Raw genomic sequence first — 18,690 nt, 5'->3', positions numbered from 1 at the left:
AAACCTGAAAGTGGAGCTGAGAACAATGCAGAAGCCACAGCCCTTATTGACTTCACCCTTGGGACAACTCGGTCACAAAACTGACTGTAGCATCAATCACTCCATATTCACAGCCTTCACTGGATACAAAGCCCCAAGGTGTTCAGGAGAATGTCAATGTTCCTGATGCTAAGAACAGATGAGAATTTCTCTCCGGGGCCACAGACCATGTGATACCTCAGCTAGGTTCCTTAAGCACTTCACTGTACATTCAAAACGTTTTCCTGGGAGCACTCTCCCACGTTCGTTCCTTCCCATCAGCAAGTGGGGGTAGGGTGGGGGTGTACCAAATTCACCCATGGAGGCAGCACTGGGTGAGGGACTTGACCTGGGAGGGTAAATAAGAAATATTGTATCTACGCGGCGTGTCCAGCCAAAATGCAGATCTCTGCCATCAGCGGATGGCCACAGATGAGTTCTCTCAGCCACACACTCCTCTTGGTCTCCTTAGGGTGCCTTAAAAAAAAAGTTTGATTAAAACTATCCTTTCCAAGGGGATCTGCTGGGCTGGTCAGTTCAATCCAAAGCAGAAAGGTCAGCTCAGGAGGTTCTGTGACTAATTTGGAGGATTCTAGACGGGTCATCGTGATGGACTTCTGTAAGGACCCAGGATGATCACGGGGTTGGCAATGAAGACATTTTAAACAAATGGAAAATGTCTTTGGTGAGAAACAGGCCAGGAAAGTTGCACGAAGGAAACCCTCCCCTCCTTTCATCTCAACAATGCATCTGCCTGTTCTTTGAGGGCACAGGGGGCTCCTACAAGACACCAGGAATCTTACCCCACACAGGGTTCCAGCCCTGATCTTGCCCCAGCAGATTTAGAAGGCAAGGAAGCTGATCTTGGTCCTTGTGGTCAAAGAACATTCAAAAGAACACGCTTTGGGGAGGGGAAAAAAAAAAGAGGACCTGATGCAAGGGGCTTAAGTGGAGAGCAAATGCCTTGAGAATGATTGGGGCAGGGAATGTATGGATGTGCTTTATACAATTGATGTATGTATATGTATGGATTGTGATAAGAGTTGTATGAGTCCCTAATAAAATGTAAAAAAAAAGAAAATAAATAAATAAATATATTTTAGTTCTTAAAAAAAAGAAAAATAAAGAATAGTTCTTATGATGTGGCCCTATTCTATATTTACCTTCATGAAGAGATCACTGAAGATATGGGTCCCTTAACAAAGCACAGTGAAGAAATCAGATGGCGTCCTGAGATTGGCCAGGATAACATTTGGGGTCTTAAATTTTGTCTTACAACAAGCAGCCATCAAATGAATGTCATGAAATGACAGCTAAGTTCATACAGAAAAAGTGCTCTAGCCTGCATGATCCAAGGATTTTAAATAATAAAATTCCAGACTGGATGAGGGAACTGTATTAGAGCTTAAATTCTGAGCACCCAGGTGCAGAAGGCTACAGATGACAATGGAATCTGAGAGTCCATTTGCTGTGTCCCCATATGGATGAAGCTTTTCTTGAATGCCCTCCTGACCATGGATCAAGGACACAAATCACCTCTGACAGAGTGTACTGAAAAATGGATTAATGCACATATAATTACATTAAAATGTCACACCTTCTCTTATGCTATCCCTTTTGACCCATTTTAAATTTGTTCTAGTTTCTATTATTTCTGATTTCTTTTTGATTGAGGTTTGCCTCTATTTTACTTTGCTATGGTTGTTGCTTTTGTATGTGTTGTGTGGGTGTGTTTCTTTATATGAAATCCAAGACAGGAAAATCAATAAAGACAGTAATTGGATTAATAGTTTCTTAGGGTTATAGCAGGGGAGGTGTGGGGGGATATGAGGAACTAATAGTAATAAGAATAAGAATGAAGAAAATATGCTAAAATTGATTATGAAATTGTATGATATGTGAATGATATGTCAATAAAACTTAAAATATTAAAAAGGTATATAGGGTAAAAAAAAAAGAACACGCTTTGACATATGGACTTGATCAATATAGACCCCCAAAACACATCAACCAAATTCTCATAGAGCTCAACACAGAAACAGACACACCACCCTGAAGGAAGGACGGATCATCAGGAAAGAAACAAAAGAGCTAAACAGTACAGGCAACCAATTCGATGTCCAAACGTATGCAGAGCACTTCATCAACAACAGCACAGTGTAGACGTTCTTCTTCAGGAAATCATTTGAGTCCCTGAGAAGTACAGCGGCATTTGAGGAAGGAAATACACACCAAATCAAGCGCACTGTTATTCAGTCGATTACGACTCTTAGTGACCCTGTAGGACAGGGTAGAACTGCCCCTGCAGGTTTCTGAGACTAATTTTTTTTCCCCCTGAGACTGTAATTCTTTTTTTTTTTGAGACTGTAATTCTTGACCCGAGCAGTAAGCCTCGACTTTCTCCCGTGGTGTGGCTGGTGGTTGTAAACTTCTGATCGTGTAGTCAGTAGCCCAATGCATAATCCATTGTGCCAAAAAGAAAGGCATAGAGAACTAGGAGACTCGGTCTTCAGAAGTGGACAGGTCTGGTTGGAGGATGTGGTGACAAACAAGAGCTTCACATGTTGGTATTTTTGTTGAGTAAAAGGTTCCTATGGTTTTGTACTAAGACTGTCTGACTTACCCTCTCCAGTAATCTCTGGCCTGCCGGTCCCTACTATCTATCCATCACAACACAAAAAGAAGGCACCACCTCCCCAGGAAGAAGGTCAAGGAGCTAGCTGAGTTTCAGGGCTAAGCTCTGAGCCAATTCATTCCAAATCTACCTTTTAACAAGATCCCCTGGCTCGCCAGAGACCCTGCAAGACTTCCCCGGGACCTTGTTAAGCATGAAGATTCTGATTCAGTGGTTCTGGGGGTGGAGGGTGGGACGTGAGGGTGTAGCGGTTACGTGTTAGGCTGCTAACCATAAAGGCAGCAGTGTGAAATCACCAGCCGCTCTGTGGGAGACAGACCAGGCATTCTGCTCTGCTAAAGACTTTCCGTGTCCGAAACCCAGAGATAGTTTTACCGTGTCTTATCGGGTCACTATGAGTCAGAACTGACTTGAGGACAGCGAGGTTAGTTTTTTTTTTGGTTTGGGGCGTGGGAGGATTCTCAGCATGGGGTCAAACTGGAAGGGAACCATGGGACCCCTGGGTCCAGGGAGGTTAAGTCAGTGGCACAAGCTCACACAGCTTGTGAGAAGAGTCCACATGCTCTGCTGTGTTACCCACAAAGCCCTCCACTGTCCCACTGCACAGAGCCATCTCCTCTCTAAGTCTCGGGAATGGTTGTCGGGTCTGCAACACCTTCAGGACCACCTCAAATCTAACAGGAGAAGGAGAGGGTGGGGTGGGGAGATGGATGGACACAGTGGCTGCAACAGGGCCGGGCAGGGTTTTGTTCTGTGGTGCTCAGAGTCCCTGTGAGTCAGAACTGACCCAAAGGTACCTAACAGCAATACCAGGACCCCACCGTGCTGTCCTCGAGAGCTTAGGCCTCCTGCCACCCTCACACTCACCCCCACCCACTCCCTCCTTGGAAGGGTTCAGCAGTCTCAAGGGAACAAGGGTTTACATAAGACTTCACCTATTCAAACACTCATCAAATATTAATTGAGCACTTTCTCTGGGCCCAGAGCACCTGCCCACCTCTGGTTCTTAGAAGCCCGCCCACTTGTCCATGTTCTCTGGTAGCCTAGCAACCAGCAGACACTCCAACCCGAGCCCCAGCCAGGACAAATGCCATTTTCCCCCTAACTCCTCACTTCTCTGCACCTCAGAGGACCCACCCGTACAGCTCTCAGAGCCACCTCCAGTGCCCAGATCCTGTGCCCAGATCCTCCCAGCCCCCCTGGGATGGCCGCCCCCACAGACAAAATGGACTTTTCTGTCACCTACACCGAGCTGGTCAATATCGCCATCCCACAGGTTGGGGTGGTGAACTTCCAGGCCCTGCACCTGCTGCTGCAGGGCATACTGGAGCACATCCACCTGGGTGAGCTGAAGAAGGTCCTCTCAGGGGACGAGGACTTCCTGCAGAGCTCGCAGCTCCCGCTCGTGCCCCGGGAGGGAGACGCCCAGCCCATCCAGAGCCCCATGAAGAGGCTCAACAACGTCTTTGACCATGTGTTGAGCCGCATGGACAAGGTGGAGAGCCAGGTGGCCTCCATGAAGGAGCTGCCCTCCACGACCCAGCTGCTGGAGGCCAGCCAGGGAAGTGAGAGGCCGGTCAAGGATCTGTGGAACTTCATAAAACTCCGGAAGATGGCCGAGGGCAATGCAGAAGCCACAGCCAAGGTAAGCCACCCTTTCCCCCTGACACCCCCAGGACCCTTCTCAGGTGTCACAGTGCCACTGCCTACAAGTGTTTCTTTCTTGCTCTGTTTTTTATGATTACTCATTTTTTTGGGGGGGGGGGCTCTTACAAATCTCATAACAATCCATCATTCAACTGTATTAAGCACACTTGTATATATGTTGTCGTCAACATTTCCAAAACATCTTCTTTCTACTTGAGTCCCTTTCCCCCACTCCCTCCCCCATCCTCCCACCCTCATGAATCCTTGATATTTTATTGTTGCTATTTCATGTCTTACACTGTTCCTTGTCTCCCTTCACCCACATTTCTGTTCGTTGTCCCTAGGTGGGGTTGGGGGGCTATATCCAACCTTGTGATGGGTTCCCTCTTCCCTATTCCAGCCCCACCATCCCCCTACCCTCATGATATCGCTACTCCCACTACTGTTCCTGAGAGATGATGTGTATTTCATTGGTGCTATACTGCGCCCTGGTTGAATCGTCCCTTCTTTATAACTCTTGTTGGGGCGATGTCCAATTGTCTACAGATGGGCTTTGGGTCTCCACTCTGACCCCCCTTCTTTCTCATCGATATAATTGTTCATTTTGGATCTTTTGATCCCTGATACCTGATCAGGTATCAGACACCTCAGGATCACACAGGCTGGTGTGCTTCTTCCATGTGGGCGTATTTGCTTCCCTGCTGGATGGCTGCTTGTTTAACTTCAAGTCTTTAAGACCCCAGATGCTATCTTTTGATACCTGGACCATCCACTTTCTTCACCACATTTGCTTATGAACCCATTTTGTCTTCGGCAATCTTGTCGGGAAGGTGCGTATCAAAGAGTGCCAGGTTATTAGAACAGAGTGTTCTTGTGTTTAAGGAGGCCCTGAGTAGAGCCCCCAAATCCATCTGCTATCTTAATACTTAAATAAATTTATGTACATTGACCTCTATCCCTTTCATTATAAATTAATATATTGACATATACATGCCTATAGCTTTACCTCTATGAATAGCTTTTGCCTCCTACTTCTTTCCTCTATTTCCTTTCACCTTCCTCCTGTCCCCTATCATGCTCACCCTCCATTCGGCTCTCAGTAATTCCTCTTGAATACATTGGCACTGATGAAACCCTACCAGGCATTATATGCCCTCCATAAATTTTAGATCTCTTGTTGTTCCCTTACCCCTGAGTTTGTTGGCTTCCCAGTCCCCCTTCCAACCCCCTCCTCTCCCATGTCCCCCAAAGCCCCCACACCATGGGTCCTGTTGTTTTCTCCTCAGGATTGTTTGTCTTGCCTATCTTATATAGACAGACAAGAAAAACAAAAACCGATAGATAGTTCCAGGTCTGTCTGCTGACTCTTATGAATGTTTTCCAATTGGGTCTGATGAGGTGCCAAGCCCTGTCCCCTGATCAGAAGTGTGTTTTCAGGATTCTTTGGGGACTTGATTACTTGGCTCCCCTTGCTACCCTGTTGCACTCCCTTTGAATTTCACTCCATTGTGTGTGTGGCAGACCGAGCACACTTTCCGCACAGTGTCTCCAGTGCTGTCCCCTGTAAACTATGGGTAAGTGAGGGAACATTGTGTCTGTGGTGGGGCCAGCCCTACAGTCCTCTCTGTGCATTGATGGTCCAAGCAGGGATGTCGTCCTTGGGGCTTGGTGGGCCATGATGAGGTCCATTGTCTCTCTCTTTCCGTCTTAGTTCGCACCTGTGTGCTCTGGACAGACCCACCACTCTCCCCGGGCTATATCTTCAGTGCTGTTGCCTGTATTACATTCTTCTGGGGAGAGGTCAACATAGCTCAGCTTGGGCCTGGCCCCGTCGTCCTCTCTCTCAGTTCACTGCTCCATGCCAGTATGTTGCCCTCAAGGCTTGGCGCTCTGGGATGGGGCTAGTCCTTCCCTCCCATTCCTCATACAGGTGTTTCTGAGGAGCCCTGTTGACGTAGTGGGTTACACATTGGTCAGCTAACTTCAAGGTCAGCAGTTCAAGACCACCAGCTACTGCATGGGAGAAAGTTGAGGTTTTCTGCTCCCGTTGACATTTACAACCACGGAAACCCACAAAGGCAGTTAGTTCTACCCTATAGGGTCGCTATGAGTCAAAATGGACTCGTTGGCAGTGAATTTGGTGTTTGAGTTTCTAGGAAAGCACCAGGGACTGCCAAAAGAACAAAAGCAACAACAATCTGTCTAGAATGAAGTGCTCCTTAGAGACAAGGATGGCAAGATTTTGTCTCATGCGCTTTGGACATGTCAGGAGAGACCAGTCCCTGGCGAAGGACAACATGCTTGGCAAAGTGGAGGGGCAGTGACAGAGAGGAAGGCGCTCAGCGAGATGGATGGACACGGTGGCTGCAACAGTGGGCTCAAGGATTGGACACTTGTGAGGATGGCGGGCGCTGGATCGGGCAGTGTGTCCGTCTGTTGTGCACAGGTTGCCATGAGTTAACCGACTCAACAGTCTCTCACAACAACAGAACCAGACTACCCAATCCTTCCGCGGAGCTGCTGAGTAGCTTTGGATACCCAACCTTCCCGTTAGCAGTCGAGAGCACTACCTCCCAGCTTGTGCCCTCCTTGGATGAGCCTCCCACCACCGCCCCCCCCCCCCCGCCCTGCTTATAACAAAGGTCGGTGACTGGAACCCAGCTTGCAGTGCCAAAGGAGAAAGAACTGCCGCATGCAGGAACAATGACAATGATGAGCAGAGAGAGGGTGGATGGGGCTCTCCAGGGATAGTCTCACGTGGAGCCAGTGGGCAATCCGGACCTGCAGTGTGGTCAGGCTGGGCGCTGAGCTGCTCCCTGGCCCCCTCTCTCCAACCCTACACCAGCCCCTCCCGTAGGCTTGCTCACAGGGCCAGAGTCAGAGGGCTCAGAGGTTTTGAAAGTATAGAGCGCTGGTCTCCAGGCAGACACGGGGCAGGTGGAGGAGGCTGGTGGGAGGGCAGACAAGGACATCTACCACCCTGGAGATCACTGAGGACAGAGCACTGGAGAAGGGACGTAGGGAGGAAGCAGTGGGAACTGAATTTGCTGCTGAATCGCTTGCAGCTCAGGGCCACCCCACTTGTGTCAGGGTAGACCTCCACTCCAAGGGGCTTTCATGACAGCAGATGGTCAGGCCTTTCGTAAGCGGACTCTCTCAGTGGGTGGGCACCTGCGACTTTTACACTGAGTTTCCAGGACTACATGTTTGGGCTGACCAGGGACTCCTTGGCCCTGGAGCCAACAAACAAATCCAAATCCACTGCCATCAAGCCAGTTTGGACTCATTAGCGAACCTATATGGGGTTTCCAAGGCTGTAAGTCTTTTTTGTTGTTGTTGTTTCTCTTTTCTCAAAATGAATATATCGTTTAATACAGATAGCATATCATTTCATAGTTCAATCAATCAAGCACTATGGTACAATTGCTTCCACAATCAGTTTCTTTAATGTTTTCTTCTTTGTTTTAATCATTTTATTGGGGGCTCTTACAGCTCTTTTTTTTTCTTCTTCCAACCAGATTTATTGAATATAATAAATTCTACATACAAAGGCATCAGGGACATGCTGCTGCTACACGAGCCTTTCTCACCAATATTGTGATAGGTTATTCCAGAGCGTGCCCCCAAAGCAGCTTACTCTGAAATAAATAGCAAACTATCCCAAGTCTGAAAAGTTTGCAAGTAGCCGCCTAACACACAACTCCTGGTCTCCTCCCATCTGGAGCAAAGAGGGTTAAAGACAGTCAGAGACGAAAGCAAACTATTAGTCCAAAGGACTGTACCACACCATCTGCTCTCCTGAAACCAGAACAGGGATTACAGAAGGGTATAGACAGGAGAGAAAAATGTAGGACAAACCCAAATTCAGGCTTGTTGATCTGATAAGGACCTGGTGGAATCCTGAGACTGGCCTCAAAACACCTTTTCCATTTGAAAACTGACCTCACTATTGGAGAAGCTTCACTTTACATCTAAATTAAAAAACCCAAAACAAACTCAAATTCACTAACATCAGTTGATACTGACTCAGGGTGATCCTGTAAGACAGTGTAGAACTGCCCCCATGAGTTTCCGAAACTATAATGCTTGATAACAGTAGCTAGCCTCACTTTGCTCCCGGGGCGCAGCTGGTAGGTTTGAACTGCCGACATGGCAGTGATCAGCCCCACACTTAACCTCTACACCGCCAGGCTTGCCCATAGCTGAACAATAGGCTGGCCTATAGGCCGGGGTGAACAGCAAGTAACACCAAGGGGGAACGTGCTTCTCAGCCTTCAACCCTAAGAGATCAAACGGGCAGCGTTTGCCCCAAAGCAAAAGTCTGAAGGCAGAAGGAGCAGGCAAGCTGGGGAGTGGAAATGGGGTGGGAGTGGGGAGAGATCACAACCGATGTCATGAAACGTGGTATAAATTGTCCAATGGGAAAAGAACTTGCGTTGTCGGGTTTCACCTAAACCACAAGGAAATGTTCAAAAGTGTGAAGGAAAACTGCCCAGTGGACATGCCATGGCCTAGCTGCTGGGATTTAATAGTTGTAGGAGACAGAAGTCATAACATGTCAGGGTGCAGCGGTGATCTATCAAGAGGCCATTTTGTGCACTGCCACCGTGATGCCGTCGTGTTTCTGGATCATAATGTTCCCGTTATCTGACTCTGGACACACCACAGGGATATCAGTGGGGTCAGAGGTTAGCTTAGCTGCTTGCTGAGCTAATACAGATATCGCTCCAGCATGCTCATCCGACAGGGTCCCGCGGCAGCCCAGGTTCAGTCCTTGTGACTCTGTGCACAGGAAGCCGACAATGGATGGATGCTTCACTGTGCCCTCCAGGTGCTGCTCCCGCTCTTACGGCTCTTATTTCAATCCATGCGTATCTCCCCCGGGTCAAGCACATCTGTACATATGTTGCCATCGTCACTTTCAACATTTTCTTTCTTCTTGAGCCCTTGATAGCAGCTCCTCATTTCCTCCCTTCCCCCCTCTCTCCCTTATGAACCCTTGATAATCTTTTCATTATTTAATCATTTTATTGGGGGCTCGTACAATTCTTATCACAATCCATACATACATCCCTTGTGTCAAGCACATTTGTACATTTGTTGCCATCATCATTCTCAAAACACTTGCTTTCTACTTGAGCCCTTGGTATCAGCTCCTCATTTTCCCCCTCCCTCCCTGCTCCCCCTCCCTCATGAACCCTTGATAATTTAGAAATTATTATTTTGTCATATCTTACACTGATGTCTCCCTTCACCCACTAAAAAGGAAGGAGATTATATGTATATCCTTGTAATCAGTTCCCCCTTTCCACCCCACCCTCCCTCCACAAACCCTTGATAATTTATAAACAATCCTTTCACAGGGGTCACCTGATTTATAACAGTAGGAAAATGACAGTGATAAAGTAGCAATGAAAATAATTTTATGGTTGGGGGGTCACCACAACATGAGAAACTGTATGAAAGGGTTGAGGCATTAGGAAGGTTCAGAATCATTGGATTACAGGGTTTTGTAGCCTTGGCCCTTTTGACTTTGACATCTGGGGCCTGGATCATTCTGTGGGGTGGGGGTGGGGGTATCCTGTGCCTGGCCTCTGCCCACTAGATGCCAGTGACCACCTCTCGTTATGACCACTGAAAACATCCCTGTGCTGACAAGTTGCTTCCGACTCCTGCCACACAACACTGCCCCAGAGGGATCTTGTAGGTGGTGGCTTTGAACCTCAAACCTTTTAGCTCATCATCCTGTATTTAGCCAACTGCACTACCACCAAAAACAGCCCTCACAAGCCAAACTCACTGCCACCAATTAATTCCTTCTCAGAGCGACCCTATAGGAGAGAGCGGAACTGCCCCCTGGGGGTTTCTGAGACTGCAACTGTTTAGGGGAGCCAAAACTCTGACTTTGCACATCCTGACCCATGAATCCTAGAGGTGTCACGTTCCCACAGGGAATTTATTTTCAAAGTTTCAGATGGACCAGGCCAGTCCCCGGCCCCTGGCTCAGCATCTCAGTAGCATCCTTGAACTTGTGCCTTAGAAGGAAACACTGCCTGATCCTGCACCAGCCTCACAATGGTTCCTATGTTGGAGCCCATTGTTGTAGGCACCGTGTCACTCCATCTGATTGGCGGCCTTCCTCTTTGTTGCTGCCCCTCCACTTGACCAAGCATGATGCTTTTCTCCAAGGACTGGTCTCTCCTGACAGCATGTCTAACGTGCATGAGATGAAGTCTCGCCATTTTTACCTGTAAGGAGCATTCTGGCCGTACTTCTTCCTAGACAGATTTGTTTGTTCTTTTGGCAGCCCGTGGGACTTTGAATATTCTTTTCCAGCATTGTCATTCAAACACCTCAAGCCTTGGTTGTCTCCTCTGTCGTGGTGACTGCAGGTCAGCTGGAGAGAATGAGGGCCAGCGTCAGTCATCACACCTTGTTACCTTGTTTCCCTGAAAGTAAGACATCCCCCAAAATAAGACCTACTTACAGTTTTGCCTCTCACTGAAATATCAGGCATCCCCCCAAAATAAGACCTCCCCGAAAATAAGGCCCTGCCGAAGCTACTGTAACTCTGGACTCTGGACCGTAGTGATGGGCACCACCACGCAGCTCACTGTTGGCCTCAACGTAGCTGGAGCAGACAGGAAGTACAAGATCTCTTGTAATAAAACAATAAACAATAAATGTGTACCATATTCTTCTTCATGGAAAAATAAGACAGCCCCTGAAAATAAGACCTAGTGCATCTTTGGGGAAAAAATTAATATAAGACACTGTCTTATTTTTGGGGAAACAGGGAAGGTGTAGCCCAACACATGTATCCCCACCCGAGGAGACTGGAAGAACCTGTCATCTGACGCCCCCAGGAGAAAGCATCCACTGTATAGCAAACAAAGAACCCCGGTGGTGCAGGGGGTTAAGCATTGCACGTCTCACTGAAAGGTTGGTCATTCGAACACACTAGCTGCTCGGGGAGAGAGCAAGATGAGGCAGCTTGCCGCCCTCCAGATGGGTAGCCCTGGAAACTCTACAGGGCAGTCTGTCCTATCCTCAGGGTCGCTATGAGTCAGAATTGACTTGGTGGCAATGGTCTGGTTTGGGGATTTGCGGTATATCCTAAAAGCCGGCCAGAGTTCCCATTTCAATGGCGCTCTTGCGAAGCTGGTGACTTCATTTCAGAGCGGTCATGGACGTGATAGCTGGCCAATGGAGAAGGAAGAACAGCGCATGTCACCGGGCAGATCCGATGGCACAGGGCCTCTTGGAAGTGTTGAAGAGCCAGGATGTCACTTTGAGGACTAAGGTGTGCCTGGCCCAAGCCTTGGTCTTTTGAGTCACCTCATAGTGAAAGTTGGGCAATGAAGAGGGAAGACCGGAGAAGAACCGATGCATTTGAATTGTGGTGCTGGCCAAGAACATTGCAAACGCCGTGGCTGCCAGAAACGCAAACACATCGGTCTTGAAGGAAGGACCGCAGAATGCCCTGGAGCAAGGATGGACAGACTTTGTCTTACATACTTTGGACCAGGAGAGGCCAGCTGCTTGAAAAGGACATGATGCACAATAAAGTTGAGGGTCGTGTAAAAAGAAGACCTATCATGAGACGGATGGGCAGAGTGGCTGGCACCATGGGCTCAAATACAATTCTGAGGATGGTGCAGGACCAGCAGGGTTTCTTTCTGTCGGAACTGACTCAACGGCACCTGTAAACAACGTGGGTTGAGTTGTGTCTCCTCCCCCAAAATACGTGCTGCATTTCTGGCTCCTGTACCTCGACGGAAAGGAGCCCTGGTGACCTCGTGGTTATGCCTGGGGCTGCTAACTCAGCGTCAGCAGTTTGAAACCACCAGCAGCTCCATGGGATAAACACAGGGCTTTCTACTCCTGTAAAAAATTGCCGTCTCTGAAACTCACAGGGGCAGCTCTTCTCTGTCCTACAGGGTCGCTGTGAGTCAGCATGGACTGGATGGCAGTGAGTTTGTTTTGGTTTTTGGATGGGGGAGATGGGTACCTCTGTGGATATGATTCCATTTCGATATCAGGTTTTTCTTTATGTTAATGAGGTCTTACAGGTGTAGGGTGGGTCCTAAATCTAATCACTTCAGAGTTTTGAAAAGATCAGAATAGATTCAGAGTCAGACAAGGGGAAGAGAGACTTTTGTGAGGCCCCAACTGCAAGCCAAGGAACACTAAAGAACCAAGAAACCCAGGATCGCCCAGGGTTCCTGATGGGGAAAATAAATGTCTTGTCCTTGGTAGCGCCCACGGGTGGCATCTGCATCACGGCAACAGTGGGTGACTAAGGCAAGGACAGTGTGGGCACTCTGGGGTTGGAGAGTTGGGGTGAAAATGACTACAGTAACAGTGATAGATAACATTCCCGCTGTCTTCTCCCTGCTCCCCATGCCCGGACATGTTTCCCTGGGAGCTAAGCGTGGTTGGCTTCCATCTGCCAAAGCCCTGGCTGTGGAGTGTGTCCCAGCCTAGTTGGTTGCTGAGATGACATTTGCTTTGGGTCCCTTATCAAGTTCTTCAAGGCCTTTGTAAACACTGGACCTAGAGGAACCTAGATTTCTCCAAGCCCTCTTCAGGGAGAGCAGGAGCTACAAGTCGGGACAAGTCTAGCTTCGAGTGCCCATACCTGGTTGCCATGTTCCATCAGAAGGCCCTCCAGGAAGTGCAGCTGTCTGGGTTCATTTCGTCCTGAAATCTGCCCCATGCAAGCCCTGCATGTTGCTGGGAGGGCCCTGGGCAGAGGACATGCTGGACTCTTCCTGTTTACTCTTCCATGGGCCCAGCACAGGCCTTGACTATTTAAGACAGCTCCCCTCCACCGGCCCCTTCCTCCTTGGGACAGGAGTCCAGAGCTTGTCGCCTGACCAGGTCAAATAGCAATCTAGGTCTCATGCTGTACACTGTCACAGGAGGAAGCACTCCATATGAGAAAAGAATCTTTCCCGTTCATGGGTTGCCCTTACCTGTAGAGCAGTCAAGGTTCTGCCATCTTTGCTGGATCGACCTCTGTGGAATGGGAATGGTTCTTGCTCATGTTCTTTGGTTTGTAGGGGACCCTCAGTTGGGGGATCATCAGTGGATAGTTGGGGGATCTGGACCCCAGAGATTTCTGCAAAAACCATCTTCCACCTAAAGCAGATAAAGACTTTGTAAAGCCATCTCATAATATCACGATCACGCCCAACAAAAGGAACAATAATTCTTGAATACAATCCAATAGGAGGGCCATCCAAAGGCTGGGTAATGAAGAAAAAAGGCCAATGTGTTATACTGGGCAGATCTGCTGAACAGGCTCTCTTTAAAGTGCTGAAGAGCAAAGATGTCACTCCAAGGACTAAGATGCACCTGACCCAGGCCATGGTATTTTCAGTTACTTCAGAATGCAAGTGAAAGTTGGGCAATGAATAAGGAAGACCAGAGAAGAACTGATGTGTTTGAATTATGGTGTTGGCCAAGAATATTGAAAGTTCCATGGTTTCCAGAAGAACAAACACATCTGTCTTATAAAAGTACAGCCAGATGAAGATAAACAAGCAGCCATCTAGCTAAGAAGCAACAAAGCCCACATGGAAGAAGCACACCAGCCTGTGTGATCATGAGGTGTCGATAGGATTAGGTATCAGACAACAAAGATCGAGAACAAAAAATCATATCATTGTGAATGAGGGGAAGTGCGGAGTGGAGACCCAAAGTCCATCTGTAGGCAATAGGACGTCCCTTTACAGAAGGGTCACAAGGAACAGATGAGCTAGTCAGGGTGCAGTATAGCACCGAGGAATCATACAACTTTCCTCTAGTTCTTGAATACTTCCTCCTTTCCATTATTATGACCCCAATTCTACCTTACAAACCCGACTAGACCAGAGGATGTACACGGGTACAGATAAGAGCTAGAAACACAGGGAATCCAGGACAGATAAACCCCTCGGGACCAATATTGAGAGTAACCACACCAGGAGGGGAAGGGGAAGGTGGGGGCAGATAGGGGGAACCAATCACAATGATCTACCAATAGCCCCCTCCCAGGGGGATGGACAGCAGAAAAGTGGGTGAAGGGAGACATCAGTCAGTGTAAGACATGAAAAGATAATAATTTATAAATTATCAAGAGTTAATGAGGAAGGAAGGGGACGGGAGGGAGGGTAAAAATGAGAAGCTAATACCAAGGGCTCAAGTAGAAAGAAAATGTTTTGAAAATGATGATGGCAACAAATATATAAATGTGCTTGACACAGTGGATGGATGGATGGATTGTGATAAGAGTTGTATGAGCTCCCAATAAAATGATTTAAAATAAATAAATAAAAATATTTACTTTTAAAAAAAAGACATGAAAGCAAATTCTTTGATGTTTGTTTTGTAACCATTCCCTTGTAAGAAGATTATAAAAATCAAGCTTTGAATATACTCGGTACTTCAGTCCATCAGACTATTGTCCCCCCACCCCCACCGCAAAAAAAAAAAAAAAAAGACAGCCAGATTGCACCTTAGAAGCCAGGAAGGTGAGATTTCCTCTGACCTCCTTGGACACGTCGGGAGAAACCTCCTGCTTGATAAAGGAGAGCGTGCTCTAACAATCCCTCGGTAGGCTAGCTGGACACTGTGGTGGCCACAGCAACTAGGTTAAAGACAGCACGGGGTGGGACAGTGCTTTGGCCTCCTGAGCCGTCACAGGACCACCATGAATCAGAACGGACTCCCCAGCGCCGAACAACAACTATCCAACGACAGTCAGTGTTGACATTGCTTGAATTGTTTATAAAAGAAAAGAAAATGCTGGCAGTGTTACAGTTTTATTGCCTTATCATAAAATGTATCCATTTAAAATGCACTAGTTCATGGTTTTAGTATACGCAGAGCTACGCAACCATCACCAAACTCTGCTTTGAGAACATTTTCAACTGCCTGAAGGAAATTGCGTCATCATTTGCAGGCACACCCCCGTCTGAACCCTCCTCTGCCTGCCCTTCCTCCACTTATCCTGCTCTCAGGGGATCCAGGGGAGCCCTTTGTAGCCGGGGGAGCCAAATCATATCCACTGTATGGATATTTTGTTTACCAGTCAATGGACTATTGGATTCTTTGTACTTTGGGGGCTCGTGTTAGTCCGGGTAGACTAGAGAAACAAAGTCAGGGCAACTCGTGTGTGTGTGTAAGAAAGAGCTTTATATAAAGGAGTAATTGTATATTAAGAAAGCAGCCCAGCCCAGTCCAGATCAAGTCCATATTACCCCATCTGTCAATACCAGTCCACAAATTCCTCTTTAGACTCACGCAGCCATGTAATGAAGCTGAATGCAGGAAGATCACAGGCCAGTGGGTAGAAAGTTGTATGGATCCAGTGGTGGTGGAAGCATCTCAGTGCTGGCAGGGGTCTCCCCATGGCTCCTCCAGCTCCAGGGCTCTAGCGTAGCTCCATGTGTCTTGTCAGCAAGAAGCAGCAGCAGAGTCTGTGTGTATCTGGTCTGTGTGTGTATTTTATCTCCATGGCGCCTCCAAATGAGGTCATCAAGCTGTGACCTGATTGCCAGGCTAGACTCCACCCCTTTGTAAGTTGACAGGAGATTATATAACTGCCACAGGGCTATATTTAATAATGCTGCTGTGAACACTGATGTGTAAGCTTTTGTACAGACACTTGGGTGTCTACCTAGAGGTGGACTTGCTGGATACCTCGCAAGGTGTAAGGTCTGAGAACTGCCAGGCTGGAGTCCAAAGCAGTTGCCTCGTTTTGTATGCCCACCAGGGATGTGTGAGAGTTCCAGTTTCTCCATATTCTCACCAACACTTGTTTAGTCTTTTTAAAAGTATACCGCACTTGTTTTGTGTGCCATCAAATGGACTCCAGCTCAGCAGAACTGCCCCATGAGGTTTCCTGGGCCGTCATATTTTCTGGAAGCTGATGAGGAGACGTTTTGTTTATTCGTTTGTTTCCCTTCTGTGAAACAATCAAGTGCTTAATCATTTTGCAACCTGGGCTCCTTGTAACGAACTAACTGAGTGGGTGTGAAGTTTATTTCATTAAGGGCCCCTTCCCAAAGTATTACTTAAGAGTTTTGGTTTTTAGGGCGGATGATCCCTTCAGGACCAGTGGTGTGAGTGGCGGTACTGGGAGGGTGGAGGGTGAGTGGGTTGGAAAGGGGAACTGATTACAAGAATCTACATGTGACCTCCTCTCTGGGGGACGGACAACAGAAAAGGGGGTGGAGAGAGACGTCAAACAGGGCAAGATATGACAAAATAATAATTTATAAATTATCAAGAGTTCATGAGGGAGGGGGGAGCGGGAAGGGAGGGGATTAAAGGGGAGCTGATGCCAGGGGCTTAAGTGGAGAGCAAATGTTTTGAGAATGATGAGGTCAATGAATGTACAAATGTGCTTTACACAATTGATGCATGTGTGGATTGTGATAAGAGTTGTATGAGCCACTAATAAAACAATTAAACATAAGAGTTGTGGTTTTTTTTTCTCTTAGTTTAACGAAGGTTGAAACTTGGAAATAGATGCGGAAGCTTGCTCACCGTCAACAGGAATCACTTTTAAAATGCCAATGTGATTGAATCTCTGTAGTTTTAGGCGTGAAGGTCTCTTCCAGTCTGGTTGTCCAAGTAACCGCCTTCCAAGTTTCCTGGCATATACAAGTGAGGGTTTCCAGGGCTTTCTCAGCCTGCTGAAACATTTTCATTGTTACTCCATCAATTCTGAAACCTTGCTGTTGACTAATGCTTTTCAGTGCAGCTCGGACTTCCTCCCTCAGTACCATTGGTTCTTGATCGTGTGCTACTGCTTGAAATGGTTGAATATCAACCAGTTCTTTTTTTTGGTACAATGACTGTGTAATCTTTCCAACTTTTCCCCCGGCTTTTTTGTAGCCATCACACTGGCTACACAGGGCAGAGCTTCACGGGGTGGTGGTGCGGCCCTACATGCAATGGGCATGTACCGCCACACTACCACGATGGCAGAGTCCCCTCACAGGAACATCTTGGAGATGTAGCAGTCCTTGCGGATGGGCTTGGACTTCTTACCCTTGCCGCTCTTGGGCACCTCGGTCCACATCTCCTTCACGTTCTCCAGCAGTTGCAGTGCCTGTCGAAGGCCTTCACTCAGCCCAGACGCTTCGTGTTGTTGCGGCAGTTGCTGAGCACCTGGGTCTTGTTCTTGACTGACTGTGTGAGCACGGAGAGGGGCCATGTTGACGTCCTCCTCTCTCTTCCGCAGCTCCTCCGGGATCATCTCGCTCTTGGGCTCGTGGTGCTGGCTGTGTTCTCAGATCAAGCCTGTCTCCTCCGTGCTCCTTCTGGCTGGCTCTCTCCATCTTCTTTGGTTGCTTCCTGCATCGTTCAATATTTTGCCCGTAGGATCTTTTGATAGTCCAACTGCAGGCTTGAATTTAAGATAAGCCGGGTGTGTTCTTCCCTCTTGGTTTTCTAACTCTAAGCTTTTGCACATTTCATGAACTTTATCTTCTCCAGTTGCCCTTTGAAATGTCCTCTTCAGATCCTTGACTTCACCCGTTCTTGCCTTTCTTTGCCTTAGCGACTCTACAATTAAGAGCCCATTTCAGAGTCTCTTCTGACATCCCCTTTGATGCTTTCTGTCTTCCCTGCCTGTTTAATGACCTCTTGCTTACTTCATATATGATGTTCTTGATGTCATACCACAGCTTCTCAGGTTTTCTATCATTGGCGTCCAAATATGTTCTTGAGAGAGTATCAAAATTCAGGTGGGATATACTTTTTTTTTTTACATTTTATTAGGGACTCATACAACTCTTATCACCATCCATACATATACATACATCAATTGTATAAAGCACATCCATACATTCCCTGGTGGGATATACTTGAGGACGTATTTTGACTCTTGTGGATTTGTTTCAATGTTCTTCAGCTTCAGCCTTAACTTCAGCAATTGACGGTGTGTTCCACAGTCGGCACCTGATCTTGTTTTAACTGCTATATTGAGCTTCTCCATCATCTCTTCCAACAGATGCAGCTGAGTTGATTTCTGCATATTCCATCAGGAGTAGCACATGTGTAGTCATCTTTAGTGTTGAAAAGAGGTATTTGCTATGAACAAGTTGTTGGTCTTTCAAAATTATATCATGTGATCTCCAGCTTCATTTCTGTCACCGAAGCCATATTTCCCAACTACTGTTCCTTCCTCTTCATTTCCAACTTTTGCATTCCAATGACCAATAATTATTGGTGCATCTTGATCGCATGTTTGATCATTTTCAGACTGATGACATTGCCGGAATTCTTCCATTTCTTCATCATTAACGCTAGTGGTCGCTGTGTAAGTTTGAATCATAATTATACTAACTGGGTTTCCTTGTGTGCAGATATATATTATCCTATCACAGACACCA

General features: G+C 47.3%; 1 protein-coding gene and 1 pseudogene across 1 annotated transcript in view; one reads left to right on the top strand and one right to left on the bottom strand.

Moving 5' to 3' along the window:
• Positions 1–3,878: 3,878 nt before the first annotated feature.
• The window catches only part of C12H16orf96 (chromosome 12 C16orf96 homolog), a 39,817-nt gene continuing 25,005 nt past the window's right edge, over positions 3,879–18,690 (top strand). The window contains exon 1 of the mRNA XM_075528031.1: positions 3,879–4,298. Coding sequence (XP_075384146.1) covers positions 3,879–4,298 — 420 coding nt within the window. The remainder of the gene's footprint in view (positions 4,299–18,690) is intronic.
• LOC142422250 (ragulator complex protein LAMTOR5 pseudogene) lies at positions 8,880–13,019 on the bottom strand (annotated as a pseudogene).

Source organism: Tenrec ecaudatus, chromosome 12 (assembly GCF_050624435.1).
Source record: "Tenrec ecaudatus isolate mTenEca1 chromosome 12, mTenEca1.hap1, whole genome shotgun sequence".
In the NCBI taxonomy this organism is placed as follows: Eukaryota; Metazoa; Chordata; class Mammalia; order Afrosoricida; family Tenrecidae; genus Tenrec; species Tenrec ecaudatus.
Note: the sequence above shows the minus strand (reverse complement) of the source record. Positions and strands in the feature narration are given on the sequence as shown.